Source organism: Naegleria lovaniensis (assembly GCF_003324165.1).
Source record: "Naegleria lovaniensis strain ATCC 30569 chromosome Unknown tig002, whole genome shotgun sequence".
NCBI classification, from domain to species: domain Eukaryota; phylum Heterolobosea; class Eutetramitea; order Acrasida; family Naegleriidae; genus Naegleria; species Naegleria lovaniensis.
The window spans coordinates 795,836-812,048 of NW_025407824.1; the positions used below are offsets into that span (position 1 = coordinate 795,836).

The 16,213-nt window shown below is 36.5% G+C and overlaps 6 protein-coding genes across 6 annotated transcripts; 4 read left to right on the plus strand and 2 right to left on the minus strand.

Annotated features, from left to right (window-relative positions):
* Positions 1-386: 386 nt before the first annotated feature.
* Positions 387-1,106, minus strand: C9374_007178 (uncharacterized protein; the record flags this gene model as incomplete). Its single annotated transcript, XM_044697120.1, has 1 exon — positions 387-1,106. One exon carries the CDS (start codon positions 1,104-1,106, stop codon positions 387-389), a length of 720 nt encoding a protein of 239 aa, XP_044555541.1.
* A 49-nt stretch (positions 1,107-1,155) lies between these two features.
* Positions 1,156-3,295, plus strand: C9374_007179 (uncharacterized protein; the record flags this gene model as incomplete). The annotated part of the gene is made up of 3 exons (XM_044697121.1): positions 1,156-1,758; positions 1,811-1,992; positions 2,083-3,295. 3 exons carry the CDS (start codon positions 1,156-1,158, stop codon positions 3,293-3,295), a joined length of 1,998 nt encoding a protein of 665 aa, XP_044555542.1.
* A 132-nt stretch (positions 3,296-3,427) lies between these two features.
* On the plus strand, positions 3,428-5,227 carry C9374_007180 (uncharacterized protein; the record flags this gene model as incomplete). The annotated part of the gene is made up of 2 exons (XM_044697123.1): positions 3,428-4,386; positions 4,456-5,227. The coding sequence occupies 2 exons, from the start codon at positions 3,428-3,430 to the stop codon at positions 5,225-5,227; spliced, it is 1,731 nt and encodes a 576-aa protein (XP_044555543.1).
* A 2,001-nt stretch (positions 5,228-7,228) lies between these two features.
* C9374_007181 (uncharacterized protein) lies at positions 7,229-8,299 on the plus strand (the record flags this gene model as incomplete). Its single annotated transcript, XM_044697124.1, has 1 exon — positions 7,229-8,299. One exon carries the CDS (start codon positions 7,229-7,231, stop codon positions 8,297-8,299), a length of 1,071 nt encoding a protein of 356 aa, XP_044555544.1.
* Positions 8,300-8,556: 257 nt separating this feature from the next.
* On the plus strand, positions 8,557-10,383 carry C9374_007182 (uncharacterized protein; the record flags this gene model as incomplete). Its single annotated transcript, XM_044697125.1, has 1 exon — positions 8,557-10,383. The coding sequence occupies one exon, from the start codon at positions 8,557-8,559 to the stop codon at positions 10,381-10,383; it is 1,827 nt and encodes a 608-aa protein (XP_044555545.1).
* A 142-nt stretch (positions 10,384-10,525) lies between these two features.
* C9374_007183 (uncharacterized protein) lies at positions 10,526-16,086 on the minus strand (the record flags this gene model as incomplete). Its single annotated transcript, XM_044697126.1, has 7 exons — positions 10,526-13,452; positions 13,505-13,672; positions 13,726-13,991; positions 14,041-14,780; positions 14,833-15,255; positions 15,304-15,762; positions 15,820-16,086. 7 exons carry the CDS (start codon positions 16,084-16,086, stop codon positions 10,526-10,528), a joined length of 5,250 nt encoding a protein of 1,749 aa, XP_044555546.1.
* Positions 16,087-16,213: the final 127 nt, after the last annotated feature.

Genomic DNA, 16,213 nt, shown 5'->3' on the forward strand with positions numbered 1-16,213 from the left:
TATGAGTTTTAGTAAAACATGTCACCGATCATTAAATCAAATTTGATTCACAAAAACAGACCAAACTTTAAACACGAATCCAGAATTTTCATATTTTAGGATAGCCGTTATGTTTTATTAAACCAGTACGTTTGTTTGAAATCAGTTCTTCATGCTATTTGATGGTACAGTACCATTTAATGAAATCACCGCAGAGAACGATAGACCTTTACGGCCAAAAACTGATCTTCTCATTTTCACATGCCTAGAAGGGCTAACGCTGCAGGTCAAAAGATAATCCTCGCTTCACTAAGATTGGCTGTGGTTTTGCACAATTAGATTTTCATGGACTCCTTTCATTGTGTTACATGGGTCTCACAAATGAATTGGAAAGTTAAAAGAAGACTTCAAACGACTTCACGAACTTGTGAAGTAATCTCTAAAATCGTTCTATGATCCACATTGAATACAGTAAACCATTGAGGCTTTTCACAATTTTGAGAAGCTAATTCATTCTCACTCGGCACCAATTCCTTAATGTCGAGTAATTGAGCAGCGAGGAAAATCATTGAAGTTGCTAATTCATAGCAATTATATTTCACACAACAAGTAGTATCATATGCTTTGTGAGCCAGTTGAAAGCAAAATTGAACAAAATAATTTTCTGCTTTAAAATTAAATCCTTGTAAAGCTTTACAATATCCCAAAATGTATTTGAAAGGATGGTTGATCGTTAATCTAAACTTTAAGCATCTCATCATGACACTTTCATATCCAATCACACAATCCTTCAAATTAAAGAGCTCGTCATGCCATAACTCTAATGGCTCGCTCTCTGGATTTAATGCTTTCCGCATGCAATTAATGACATCTCGCACTCTCCTCACTTGTTCTTCGGTTTTACAAGCCAGAAACACACATGCACATGCAATCAAGGTGATATCATATTCTTCATGTTCTACAAATTTCAAGCAATAATAATGAAAATAGTAGAGAGCAGTGCATGATGTAATAGGAGAGAGTTCCAACATGAAACACATTCTCCGAATTAATTTTATCATTTCTTTCAGAATAAATTCCGATTCATCATCTTGATGAGTATTCTCTCTTTCTCTTCTTTGCATCATTTTTTGATGATTGAAAATTAATAATAATAAATTAATACATCGCAAAAAAATGTGGGCAAATTCGGTACTCAAATGGGCCGAACAAACGTTGGAGAATGTGGATGGTGCCTCTCGGAAGATTGCTGAGAAGGTACAACAACAACCATTGGTGATGCCATCCAAAATATCAAAAAAGGATGATAGGATGCAGAGCAGATCACCTATGGATGGTGATGGTGGTCTTGAAACAATGACAACGGGAGAGGATAATGCACTGATGATGAAACGATCAGCATCCCGAATGGTTCTTGATGAGGAAATTAAAAAAGAAACTGAAAAAACGATGCAAGAGTTTTATGAAAAGAGTGAAGAGGAACGATTAAAGGAAGCGATCGAGCATGCTCAAATCAACAAACAACAGCCATCCGATGTAAATTCCTCCAATTCGGTTGACGACGAGAACATAAATAATACTAATAACAGCAACGACGAAACATCCATAATTCACGATGCAGAAACTTTACCAAGAGACAAGCTGCTCGAAAAAACTATTCTTAAATTATTCGAGGAAATTAAACAGACAACGAAATCAAATCAACTCTTGTCACAGAAATATGAGAAATTGAATTCAGTGTCAAAACACTCACAACGATATAACGAAGAATCACAAACCGTAAGTGTAGAATGATCGGAAATTTCGTTGATCATTTCTTAATATTTTTCAGAGGCTCGAAGAGCAAGTAGCGAGACTACTCGAAGAGAAAGTCAAGACTGACACAGAATTGACAAACGCTCTTAATGAACGTGAGAAACAGGCCCAAAAATATCAATCAAGAATAGAATCGCTGATAGAGCAGTTAAAGTCTAAAGATACTCTTATTTCTGAAATGCAAGTTGAAAAAGATGCGTACGTATTTCGATTGATATTGATAAACTCAGGAATTAACCATCGAAACGTCATTACTGAAAATTACTACCGCTAAACGTAATTACACAGAATTGCCAACGAGCAATTACGGTATGAAAAGTCGACTGCAGATGAAATATCAAATCTAAAACAACAAATTGAAGATCTTCAAGATGAAACAAAAGAACTCAAAAAAGAGGAGAAGAAGCATCTAAAACGGATAGAAGATCTCGAGTCACAGCACCAGGAAAATGTACAGAAATTAAAAGAAGAATACAATGAATTGGAAAATAGCCTCAACGACAAGTTAGATGAAATCTCACGATTAGAAAGTACTATAAAACTAAAGGAGCATGAATGGCAAGCAAAAAACCAAGAATTTATGGAATATAAAAACAGAGCTACTAAATTACTAGCACTGAGAGACAAGCAGATTGAGGAACTCAAAAAATCAGGCACTGAATCGCAATCATCTGGAGCAAAAGAGCCCACAGTGACTGCAGATGATGACTCTGATTTAATGAACGCCTTAGATAAAGAAGATATGATGATTGACTTAGAAAATGTAAAAGCAGAAAATCAAGAATTGTTGTCACAAATCGAACTCATGAAAAAACAACACGAAGCCGAGATCAACTCGTTACGATTCAAATTGAAAACTCTTGAGAAAAATTTAGAAAAGGAAAAACAAACCAATGGTGTCCTACAAGAGACAATAACCTCTCTCAAAATGAACTTTGAAGAAACAAAGCATCAATACGAAAATGAGAAGAAATCTATCAAGGATCAATTAAAAGAGAAGAAGGAGGAAATTAATCAATTACAAAAACAATTGAATCAGGCGAAATATAACAACTCGAGTAATCAGAACGAGCTCGAGCTACGAAATAGAGGAATGGCTGAAAGATTAATTGAAAAACAAACACAGCTCGAAACATTGAACAGTGAGAAAGCAGCCATTCAACTCGCCTTAGAAAAGAGCCAGCTCAAAATTAAGGAATTGCAACTCATGGCACAAGTCACTCCAATGTCACGACACAGTCACTATGACGAAGAATCGCCCTATGACAACGACGTTATTCATTCATCTGTCTCCATGAAGACCGATCGATTTTTCCAAGATTTATCCAAGAGAGGATTTGTGGCCAGTAGAGTTGCCAATGCTATGGCCATAATTGATAGCTTTTCAATTTCCACTGGAAGCATTTTAAGAAAATTGCCACTCTTGAGAGTGTTTGTAGTTGTTTATGTGATTCTACTTCATTTATGGGTTGTGTACATTTTATCACATTTGACTCACTAATTTCTGTACATTTCAACACAATGTTCTCTCTCAATTAAATAATTATTTGTCTGCATGCAGTCCTGGGAACAATTCTACAAGACGGGTGCATCTTCAATGGAAGCCAGAGATGAAAAAGTTCATGTAAAAAAAATGTTAAGCCAACCTCATCAGGATTCTGCTTCGTCTTCTCATTGCAACACGGAATTGTGTCTTTCTTCGGAGGTACAACATCACTTGCTGCCTGCTGCCTCCAACAATAATAATAACAGTAATAGTAGCACACGCATGATATTTAAAATTGATCATTCCGAGTTTACGACTCACACTCACCGATTATTAAGATCCGACTCTCCGAGAATGTGCTATTCAGAAGAAGGAAAAGCACACAATAGAAATGCTCTTCATTGGGGACAAAGAAAACTACTCCTCTCCGAAATTGAATTTCTTACTCAATATTCACAACCGGGAGATATTGTTATTTATGCAGGAGCAGCACCTGGAAATCATTTACTGTATTTAACACAAAAATTATTTCCCCAGTTAACATTTATTTTCATTGATCCTAACAAATTCAATGAAAAATTATCGTCGTTGCCAAATGTTAAAATTCTACAAGAATATTTCACAGTGAGCATGGCAGAGGAATTTGCACAATTGAAAAATCAAATGGTTGAATCTAAAAAGCTCATGCAAGATAACTCAAACAACACCAATTTAAATAATATATTATTTATGAGCGATATTCGAACAGCTGATCCTTCGATCATGTCTCTCGAGGAGTCTGATAAATGTATCATTGAAGATTTACAATTACAAAAAACATGGATCCATACTTTACAACCGCGTTTCAGTATGGTCAAATTTCGATTGCCCTATTCAGAAGGTAAAACCAAATACTACTCGGGCAATATATTTCTTCCAGTTTGGGGCAGGAAATGGACCACAGAGTGTCGACTCGTTATTTCTGAAAAAGATGTAGAACTTGGCAATGAAATTGAATACGATAACATTGAGCACGCAGAACAAATGTTTTATTTCAACAATGTGACACGATTTGAATATATTTATCCTCATGACATTATCGGTAAATCAGAAGGAGTTGATAATTGGTAAGTGTTTTTTACGAGCGAAAACAGCAACATCGAGTTCTCCAATCATGATCAATTTGTTGTTTACAGTTATGACTGTCGATCAGAAATTCACATTCTCACCATGTTCCTTAACAAATTTCCAAATATGAAACAATCCATTCGGCAAGATTGGAACCAAATCTCAAAAAGGACAGCAAAGGGATCATCCTCAACGAGTAATGACTCTGCTCCCTCAACAGCAATAGGTAGTAGCAACAACAATACTAACAATACTCTTATGATTAGCATTGATCCCTCCCAATACATGGATTCATCTCATTTCATTGGACAATGGATGTTTGAAATTTCAATGCAAATTTCTCCCAATAAGCGTTCACTGTGTCACGTGTTGGACTCTTCTCAATTCATTTTCTATCCTACTGTTCACTTACTCCCTCAACAGCAAGATTCTAAGGAATGGCTTGAAATGAGGAATATGATTTTACAGAGAACGAGTGAATTCTCAAAATTGATCTATGGTTCACAACAAATTCCATTCAATATTGACAATAGAAGGAGAAGACCAGTATCCATCATTCAAGATGAGAATGACCACCAAGGATTCCGTCATCCACAAGCAGAAGAAGAAGAATCCCTCATCTCGTCATCGACCATGACATCAACGAAAAGGAAAAAGCGAAGAAAACACAAAAAGAGAAACAAAAAGACAAAACCACTTGATGAAGAGATGGAATCTCAGCATCTCGACTCTCATCATGACAACACAACTGGTGTTGCTGCTGAAACAACTTGTAATGATGGAGATGAAGAGGACTCGGTCTCACAGCAACAACAACCCTCGTCATCCTCTTTGATGTAGCAGAATCTTCTTTGTCACCACGACCAACTCTTCACATGACAAACAGTTGGGTATTCGTGAAGGGTTTGAATTTTGGTCTGAAATCTCACACTCCTTCACCAAATCTAGAAGGAGATAGACCCGATTCTATACAAGGAAAGAACTGTAGGCAAATGCAAGCACTTTACATGTAGATAGTTCATGGAAGATAACTTCATCACAACAAGGAAGGTGAAATAGTGACGGAAAGGTTGGACATTCTGAGGAGATGCATTCACCACGAAGGAAAACCCTTCTTTTTTCTTTATGATTGGGAAATTCTAACTGTAATTGAGTTGTTTCATCAAATCATCATCTACAGTACAGCACACTGCTTTCAAGATTCACGTACATTGACAATATAATGTATCATAAGGGATGATGAATTTGAATCAAATTTTGATTTTTTTTGTTTTTTTTCTCGTTATGGAAAAACAGGGCATTGTATTGCATGAGCCTCAAATCATTGATTCAATGATTATCATTCATACAAATGACTAATTATGTTTTCATTCATTGTGGATATGCAAACAAGCGCACTAGTAGGAGTGAATGTGAAATTGGAACATGTGCAGCACTGCGGTTAAACTATTCAAAGAGTTGGTGAATACTACTTGTCTATTGAAACTCACAATTCTATTTAATTCACCAAAAGAATATATTCATTGACTTGAAACAGCTTTGATACTTTAAAAGGAGACCTTGCCGAGTTACAGCTATAACTAGTCCATTCTTTACAACAGGGCTATTGTCAACTCAACAGACATACAACTCGAATATACAAAATGAATCTCAACGACTGTCACTTTCTCAAATGTCCATAGATGTCATCAAGTATTCTTTGTTTGTAAATTAACCGTCGTTTTGTGATACTGGTCTATATATATGTTTATTTCACTTTACATTTAGAAAACGTTCAGAAGGTCTGTTTACCTCAAATGTATTCATATACCTTTAAAAAAGGTTTCAGAGACTGTCAATGAATGATGGTCGTAATTTAACATTGACGCCATCATTCACATGAGCTCTTTGAGCATTCATACAACTTGTATGATTTTGCTTTTAGAATGAAAAGGTCCTTGCATGTTAGAGAGACTGTTTTTACCAAGATTATCAATTTAAAGGTTTTTCTCTCTCTTTGTTGAAAAGACATGTTTCCATGTGAGTGAGAGTATGTTTCCATCTTATTGTCGACATGAATTTGCTAAATTATGACATCTACGAGTTGCTTTTGAAAGGTGTTAAATTTCAACATCGATTCATGTTAAAATATCGAGAGATGAAATCAAATATAGGTGCCAATGTTAACTGTCTAACCTTAAACAAACGAAAATCTCTAATGACGAAATCTTTAAGGACATTCACAGAGACGATCAACAGAGTCATGTCGTGCTTGACAAGAAGAAAGGGTTTTCATTAATTTCAAACGTCTTGCTCTTTTCCATTCTTCTTTCTAGGCCATAGCAACAGCCATACTAGGTTTCTTCTGGGACACTCACGAAAATTAATTCCTCAACAAGTGTCAAGTTGAAATCGCTCTGAATTGGTCAGCGACAAGTTTTAAATGATATTTGGAGCATGTGGACCAAACTAGGATCGCAAGTTCTTTGTTTGGTCACGCCTCTCCAAAGCAGAAATGATGCGTCTCCATGAAAAACGTTCTCCACAGTCCCATCCGCAGAGATGACTCTTCTTGAATCACACGACGCTAGTCTCTCTCGCTTTCATATTCAAAAAAAACACAAGAACAACAATATTCAAGTTTGTTTCATTAGGAATCAAACCTTTCAACACGTTACTACTCTCTCAAGAATCATCTTTGACAGAAACGCTATCGCTTGAAAGCATTTCTGTGAAGGAACTCTTTCAGTTTACTCAGCTACTCAACCGCTATTAACTCGTGCAAAACCATCATCAAATTGGCCAAATCAGTCCTAAAATTACCATTTTTACTTTAATTTTGTATATAACTCCCTTATCATCATGGGTCAACAAAACAAACGTTCAAGCCTTTCATTGGATGAGAAGGCTTTAAACCTATTCAGCGTTGGTATCGATACCAGTAGCAAGATGCAGCAACAACAACAATACGAGAAACGAATTCAATCAACGCCAACTCCAACAGACTACCAACAAGAAGGACGAAGACGTTCCAAATCCAGCCTTCCAGCTGTAACATTGACTAAAACTCAAGAGAAACAACCACAATTAAAAGGATACATGAAAGGTAGAAGACCTAGAAAGGATTCACCTGAAGGAGAAGCAGATCAAGCCCATTCGGATGACACCGCTCGAAACCAAGTCAACAACTCGACTTGTTCAGCTGCCATCATACAACAACCCCCAACCAAGAAGCGATCCACTGTCCATAAACTCTTCAAGAAGAGTATCAAGAATCAGAACTCTCCTCCATCGCACTCTCCATCTCTCCCTTCTGCTCTTGATGAATTGGCCAAGACCAAACAACGAGAGTATGTGATGGGATCCTACATTCATGCACAAACAGGTTCATTGCGAAGGCAAGCAGCGAATAAGAAGCAGCAAGCTACCACCACCACCATCTCGCATCAACAACAACAATACAACTCGGAGCGATTGAGAAGCAAATCTGCTCCAGTCATTTACTCTTCAGAAAAGATCCAAGTGGTGGGAGGACAATTGCAACGACGAGATGAAATGAATGATCCTCTTCCTGATGTATATATTACTCTTACACCTCCACCTCCTGAGGAGAATACACTCACCAAAAACAAGTATCAGAGTCCATACATTGTTGTCATTCCTGAGGATGATGTTGATGAAGCTGTATCACCCTCATCTTCGGCGTCATCCACAACTTCATCTACAAAGAGTTTGGATGAAGAGCCTTATCTCATTGTTCTCGATGAACACACTACGTATGTTGAGAGGCCATTAACCAAGAAAGTAGGTCCAATCATCAAAAAGAAGAAGGAAAAGCTTAGAGAAATGGTTCAATTGTATTACCTCCAAAGAGAAGAGCTTGTAGCCAAAACAAGGAGAGACTTGATGCCAAGAAGTGGTAGAAGACGATAATAAGTGGTTCTTCCCAACCCACACACATCAATTCCTCTTTTCCCAGTTCTCTTTCCAGCAAATACTAACTTTCTCACTACCCCTTCTAACTTATTCCCTTAAACCCTTCTTTCTCTTCCATACCTCCCAAACTCATATTACTCCCTTTAATCAAAGAGTCCACCAATTTTGTATGTATCATGATCAAATAAACACAATGTACAAACGCGTGTGAGTCCACAATACTCGAACAAAGATTTAAGTGCACAAAAGAAAAAATGAAGCGTTCACATTTGGCTCGATTTTTCGCTCACAAATATCAAGCTGCTATTCGGGATGAAGCATTGAAAAAGAAGGATCAGGGAAAAGAAGCATCAACAGACGACAGGAACGATTCAGGACCTCAACTGAATGCTATTTTCAAATATCAGAATGCGTCGGACGAAATATTCGAAATATTACCTACGCTATGGTATGAGAGAAAGCGAGAACCCTTCATTTCCGATAAGAGTCACTGTATTGTGTTCAATGATGCATTCCTGTTTGATTATATTCGTAAAACAATTTCATACTTTTCACACTATAATTGTGATGCTCATGAGAAGAAAATGATCGAAGGAATGAAATTGTTGGTAAAATCAAGCTTGCACGGAGAAAGGTGTGACACCAAAAAGATGGAGCGTGTAGTAGAAGAATTGCTAGACCAATGTAATTCTCAAATATATTATTTAAAACGTAATGTCACGAATGGTAGCAGTAATGTCAAGGAGCAGGAGCAAGTTTGGCAACGTTTCACTCTGAAGGCCTCTCTTGTTATTTCTGCGTTATTAATAATTTTGAACATCACGTCAAGATGGAAGCGAGAACAAGTACCAGAAGAGAGAGAATTGAAAATTCAAGAATTCAACTTTTTGTCACTGCAATTTATTCATGAGCTTTGCTTAATGTCACACTCTGAACGAGTTCTACGTTCTTTAGATATTATTGAACAAAAGAAAAATCCTTCATTTGTAAGAAAGGTAGCCAGATTCTTCAAAGTACTTGTCATAGAGAGAGCCTATCAATATTCTTCATTCAATCAAGCGCTATACTTTGTTTCAATATTTGGAAGTCGATTATTTCCTTCTCTCTTTAAGAAATTATTTGAGTCCATTGAAAAATTCAAAGGACAACATATTACTGATTCACAACATGGTAAAAAGAAAAAAACTTCAAGCAATCGGTTACGAGACGTGGAATTTTTAGGATTTATTGTTGGATCAATATTTGGAGCAGGAGGTTGTGCATCAGTAGTCCTTACAGGCCTCGATTATTTAAAAGAAAAGGGTCTTGGTACTCACATGAAAGATACACCTCTCAAAGTTGTTGGTGTTTCCAAGAGTTTTTGGATGACAGTTGGAGCATTGTTCGGTATATTTGTAAATATTGCTGTAAGACATTCCTTGAGAAAAGGTGTGACAGTTGTTTTACAAAAGTATTTGAATAACCCACAATTTATCAAAAACACTGTTGGAAAGCAAAACGAGCTTATGGCTAAATTAATGATCCGAACTTTTGCACAATTCATGGACAAGGAAACAAAGAAGATATTATTTCCTAAATTCAATGATGAGAAGAAAAAGATTCCAACGAACGATAGACAATCCAAATCCAGCTCGTTAACTGTATTCATGAACGATCCTTTTATTCTCTCTCTTATCAAAGATAGAGTCACCTCTCTCAAGCACATGAATCCATATCTTGGCTCACTGATAGAAATGCTATTGTCCGAGGATGAGAACACTCTATTTGGAAAATCAAAGAAGCTGTACTCATACATAACCACTGTGAAAGCAAAATATTCAGGAATATTGAATAGACTGATACCAGTACCCTCAGAAAACTCAAAGTGGCACTACTGGAGCACCTACTTTGCATTCTACTTTGCAAATATTTTCTCCAAACAAGTGGCCGACCTTGAATTTGAACAAAAAGAGCAAGTTATTTATGAATTGAATTCAGGTTTGACATCCATTTTAAATGCTTTTGTGAAAAGAGAGCATTTTTTGAATAATGACCACGAGAATCATTCTGCTCGTTCCTTTATGAGAACTTCCAAGCTTTAAAGTTCAACAAGCTTCTGAATTTTTTTAAATTGTTCTTGATTTTCAGAGCATATTTTTGATTGAGTTTCTCTGAGTAGCTCGACGATGACATTTTTCTTGAGTACTCTCTTTGCCTAGTTAAAAGTGCAAGTTGTGAGATATTTCAATGATAAATAACAACACTTACATCCAAATATAATGAAAGATATGTAAATATGAAACTTGTGCAGTAGGATTGCAACTTGACATTGTTCGGGCATTGATTACACAGACGAAGTGCTGTCACGACTAACTCTTCAACTCGTAGTATTAAGGTACTAATGCTCTTACAGAATAACAAATTTCTAAAAATTAGCATGATATACTCTTTCACATTCTCGTTCGGAGATTTCACGAGTTGATCTACCATTTGATCGACCGTGTCTTTGTTAAGGAGTAGCTCATGACAATCTTCAAAGAATGACAAGTGAGAAAACATGCACAGACAGTATTCTAATCGGTTGTCATCTTTCTTTCTAATGAAATTGTCTTTCATGGACTTGATCATTCCTTCAAAAACTAAATACTTGATCATGGAAAATCTAACCTCAGCCGAGGAAACCAGTACTGTCAGCAAATTGAAAAATGTCATGGTAGAGCTGAGCTTGGTCTTGAGAGAGGTTGCTTGAGAAACGAGATCCACAATCCATGCACTGGCTTGGTGCTTATTGAGATCGGTAGCAACATCAATTTTAGCTCTCTCATTTCCACAAAATAAATTATTCATAACCAAGCCAATGAGCATTTTCAAATCATTGTCAGCATAGTTGGAGAACCACATAAGTTTGAACTCTTGAATAATATTACACTCTGTGGTGCAAACTTTCTTGGCTTCCGTTCCTATCAGCAATTGCTGTAATATAGTTAAATTGAGACAAAGCTGTTCTTTCAATCGTTCACTGCCTCCAATCTCCTTATTATTTCTTCGAATAGATTCAATGGAGAGAGATGAGGAAAGTCTCTTATTAAAGCTAACGAGTGCCAGCGATAATTCTCGTTGAGTAGATGCTTGACAATTCTTTCCATAGGCGGAGAGCAGCCACGCCAAAGCTTTTCCCACAATGTTTAGACCATCCATAACTTCATCCATGAAAAAAGCATCTTCCATTGATGTATAAAGAGAAACAAGTCTCGAAATAATTGCGTCACATTTCTCAGAAGAAGCCCGTATTGGAAAACATTTTCTTCCAAGCAACGTGGTCAACAATTTACAAGTTGTCAAGCGAAGATTTGAGCAATTGTTCTCGTTCAAGCATATGAGCAGCGCTTGTAGCAACCCTTCTCTCGAGCTCACATAGTCAGAGACACTATCGCCCTTGATATTTGAAACAAGGTTGTTCATGATTACCAAGGCGAGCTCCATAACTGATTGGAAATTCTCATTGGACAGAGTGTGATGAAGCGAATGAATAATCTGTAGCATGCACTCAAAAATCACCGTCTCCTTAATCAAGTATGTTGATAAATCCTTATTATTCTCAACAATTTGTATCAGTACCAATAGTAGATTTTGTAAAGAATTAAGGGTACTTGTTGTGTGAGTCTCCATGTTGGAAACGGCTTTGAGGCTACTGAGTAAGAAGGACAAGGCCACTTTTTCCATTAAAATTTTGCTTTGTGAGGATGGATCCTTTTTCAGGATTGTGTAAAGAAGAGAGGTTGTAGGCTCTAAAAATTGATGCGTTGGAAGTTTGAACAATTCTATGAAAGGAATTTTCTCAATAAATGAATCGAATGGAGCAGAGCTCACTGAAAGTACTTTGCATAGAGTCCAGAGTGCTCCTTCTTTTGACGACTCGCTATCATTGCTGGAAATTCTTGATATGATCAAATCAATGAGTTGTCGATTGTGTCCGCAAAGAGCTTCCAGTTTCTGGGAGTTGATAATTCCATTGGAAATAATCTGGAATCCTGACGTTCTAATGAGAAGTTGTTTTGAGAAAATCAATTCTTCCATTTGCTCTAAATTCGTCAAATCGAACGTAGATATTTTACATTGTCTAAGAACTGACGATAGAGAGCAAAGTGTATAAAGCGCCATTGTTAGAAAGTGAGACTTTTGGTAAATACCATTTTCAACATTTTCTTGCTCTTCTTGTACCAACTGGAATAAGTTTGTAAATAAGGACTTGATTAGTTCCATGTTTTCTGTAGAAAAGGGTTCTCCACTCAGGACTGCAATGCATACACATCTTAATGCAAGGATGCGAAGGTCGTAGCTTTTCTTTTGCTCAATATATCTTTTCAACGAGATTAATAGGTATTCATCATTCAGTAGTAGCTTCAGTTCGTCCCTGCAGCCAAATGAGCACAAAAATTCCAAACACGAGCACAAGAATTTCAACAAGGTGCAACGAGTTCCCTTCCTCTCGATCTGTGATTGAGAAGATTCGATGTAAAAAATTTCACAAAAATTTTTGCAATAGCAGTACGCCAACTCTGTTATAGTGTCCTTATCCGGTACGTGGTGTGTGAATATCTCAGAAAAGAATTCAATAAGATTTTCCAATACGAGATCATCAGCTTGGCTCGTTGGAGTCTTATGTAAGAACTTTAAAAACACTCTTCTCCAGTCGCTTTCCTCGAATTTTCTCATACAAGAATCATCAAGAAGTAGGTAATCCTGCAAAAAATGTAGGTTTGTCAAAAATTCGCTATGACTTCTTGATTGAGACAGTTTCGTTAAGGCTAAATTAATGTGAAAATCTGGATGAATTTCTTTGAGGACAAGTAGTTGTGGGTTGTCTTTAAGAATTGCATCCTTCTCGAGTTGTTTGTCAACAAATAATTTGACAATCCTTGCAAAATGAAGTGCTCGCGTCGATATCTTGTTGTGTTCATGGCTGCATTCAATCTCAAACGGTGATGAATTATTGATGTCATAGAAATTCGTTAATACTAGACTAGGTAATGAAATTCTGGAATTATGGGGATTGTTCAAAGAGACGATCATATCCTTCACTTCTCTAATAAACAAGTCTTTTGAAAAAGCTGCTACGCTCAGGATTTTAAATGCTAATTTTCTCGTTAACATGTCCTTGTGGAACAGTACTATCATAATCAGATAATTGATATAATCATTGTAATGCAATGAGATACTTACATGGCGAGAGAAGAAGCATTCCCGATAAGGAGCAAAACACTGGGCAAGAAACATTGACAACCACCACAAACAATAGAGACAACAGTTCTGTACATGTATATTCTGACAACTTTAGAAGGGCCAATTGCAAAAATTCCTGATTAAACATGTCTTTTACGGTGTTATTTGCTGGAACAAAGTTCATGTTACAATTCTTGTAAGAATTTATCATACCTACTTACCCTTAACAATGTTGAATAGCTGCGAAGTGACAGACTTAAAAATTTCGAAATCTTTCGTCTCTCTGAATAACGACAGTAGACTTTGAACTTCCTCGTTTGAAGCAAGATCTGTTGTTGTTGAGTTAGTCTCAAAAATGTACTCAATGTCGTCCAAATATATACTCATCAATGGGTCGCTCTCACCAAAGTCAAACAGGTCTGAGCCATATGTTGTTGGCTCGTTCATTAATAGTGTTTTTAAATTGGTAGATGCAGCCTCTCGAATCCTACACACAAAAGTCAGTCGTCCAAGTTAACACTAGCTCATTAACTTACCATTTGTACTTATGAAATAAAAATCGAATATTGTACGCAATAAGCTCGTTTTTTGACATGACTCGCTCAAATAAATGTAATGCCAATAAAAATTCATCAATACCATCTGTTTTCCCGACAATTTCACAATAATGTAACAGGCATTGTAATAGCGGAATGAATGACGAAAATAATTTGATTGACTTGGGATTATGTTGAATAATTTGAACCAATGCTGTTAAAGGTGTTGATGAGTTGGTTCGGAAAAAGTGCAAACAAATCAAGTAAATTAATTCATCTGATGCTAATTTCTCAAAGAAAAAATGTAGATCCTCCGAGATAAAATGTATAGTGTAGGCTCTAACTGCTTCTGATTGATGTGAAAGGAGTATCTTGAGAAGAGTTTGGCAAGGACAAATGTCTTCCAAAAATTCTGCAGATACAAACAATTCTTGAAGAAGGCGTTCCAAGCCATTTTTTTCTTGGCACAGCAAGAGCGCCGGAATTGCTGTTTTAACTCGTTCCAAATGCTCAATAGCACTAGAGAGAGGTTTCAGTTCACTTTCAAGTGTTATTTCGTCAAAGCAATTTAAGGATTCAATGAATTGGAAAGTGGAAAGATATTCTTTGAATGTTGTTGGATCAAGTCGCTTCAATTGTGCACAGGCTTTTGAATGAATATTTGGAAATGAAAGGTGCAATACAGGGTCAAAAACAAATGCTTCTATGGTCGGCATGAGCACTGACGAGATTTTACAAAGCTTTTAACACATCGAATTAACAATTTGGAGCAAATACACTTTTTCTACATACCAATGTTGAATCACATTTAGACAACAAGTGAGCTAGTAAATCTAAAATTTTGTACTTGTCAATGGAATCCATTGTTTCACTGATCCAACAAATAAGGTCTTGCAAAATATTGACAGAGCTTTCAACAACAATTAACTTATCCAATTCTGAAATAGGCTCACAAAAACAATCCACTACATGTTTTAGCACATCGTTACATTTTCCAATTAGCGATATTTTTCGTTTACATGCGCTCCTCAGCTTGGAATACATGTATTTTAAAATAAATACAAGAGAATTAAAATCAATTAATACGGAATCAGCTTCTTGAACGTCATTATCTTGAATTTTCAACGAAAGTTTTTCAAATATGGTACATAGGCATGAAATAACGTCGTGTTCAATTTGTAGTGGATGATCATTTTGAAGAATTAAGGTGAGTGACTATTTTGAAGTGATCACTAAAACTCTAAAAAACATGATTTAACTTACCCGAATAATATCAGAATTTTGAACAAGGCATTCAATAGGAAATTCTGTAAGGGGAGATTTTTTTAGCTCTTGTAGAGCTTCCTGAATTATTTCCGAACGTCGTTGTTGTAATCGAATGTTAATTTCAAAAAGATATTGCTTGTCTGACTCCATAAGTGCAATTTTTTTAACTGTCATGCGTTTCTGGATGGGTTGAGATGTTGATTCGAGGGAATAATTGTGTTGAGATGAGGTAGGATGATAGCGTTGCATTTCCTCGTGAACGTGAGGTTCCACTTGCCTCGTCTCTGTTGTGACAGTTGTTGAGACCTCCTGGCTTTCCATCTCTTTTCTGAATGCTTTTAATTGACCCACTATGAAATCAACATCTGCATAAATATCTTCAGGTGCATAGAGTCGAAGAGTTTGAAAGAATCCGATGGCCCCAATTTCAATTAAAATTGAAGCACTTGTTTTTCTCTGAATGCGTTGACGGAAATATATGAATCACTTCCTTTCCAAATTGGCAATACAAACCTTAGCAAATTCACATACGAGTTGTATGACTTGTCTATAATAAAAACAAGGATTATTGTTGAACCATTTGAGAAGGGCAGTAAGAACATTTTCATCATTTTCCAACATTTCCGCACTCATCAAACCATATTTAAATTTATTCAAAATATTTGCCATGCTTCTCCTCTTAATATCCACATTCGGATGTTCAAGCCTTTCAAACAGCGATCCCCCATAGGAAGATGATGTTGAGGAGAGAGTGCGTTCATCGGGAGAGTGGCCACTCATTTTATTTGGTGTGTTGCTGGTTGATTGAGAGACTCGCTCTCATACAACACGAAGAGCAACAAGTACCAACCACATCCCAACACAAAGCTATTAAGGAATTCAAACCTAGATAAAGAGCATGTATTAA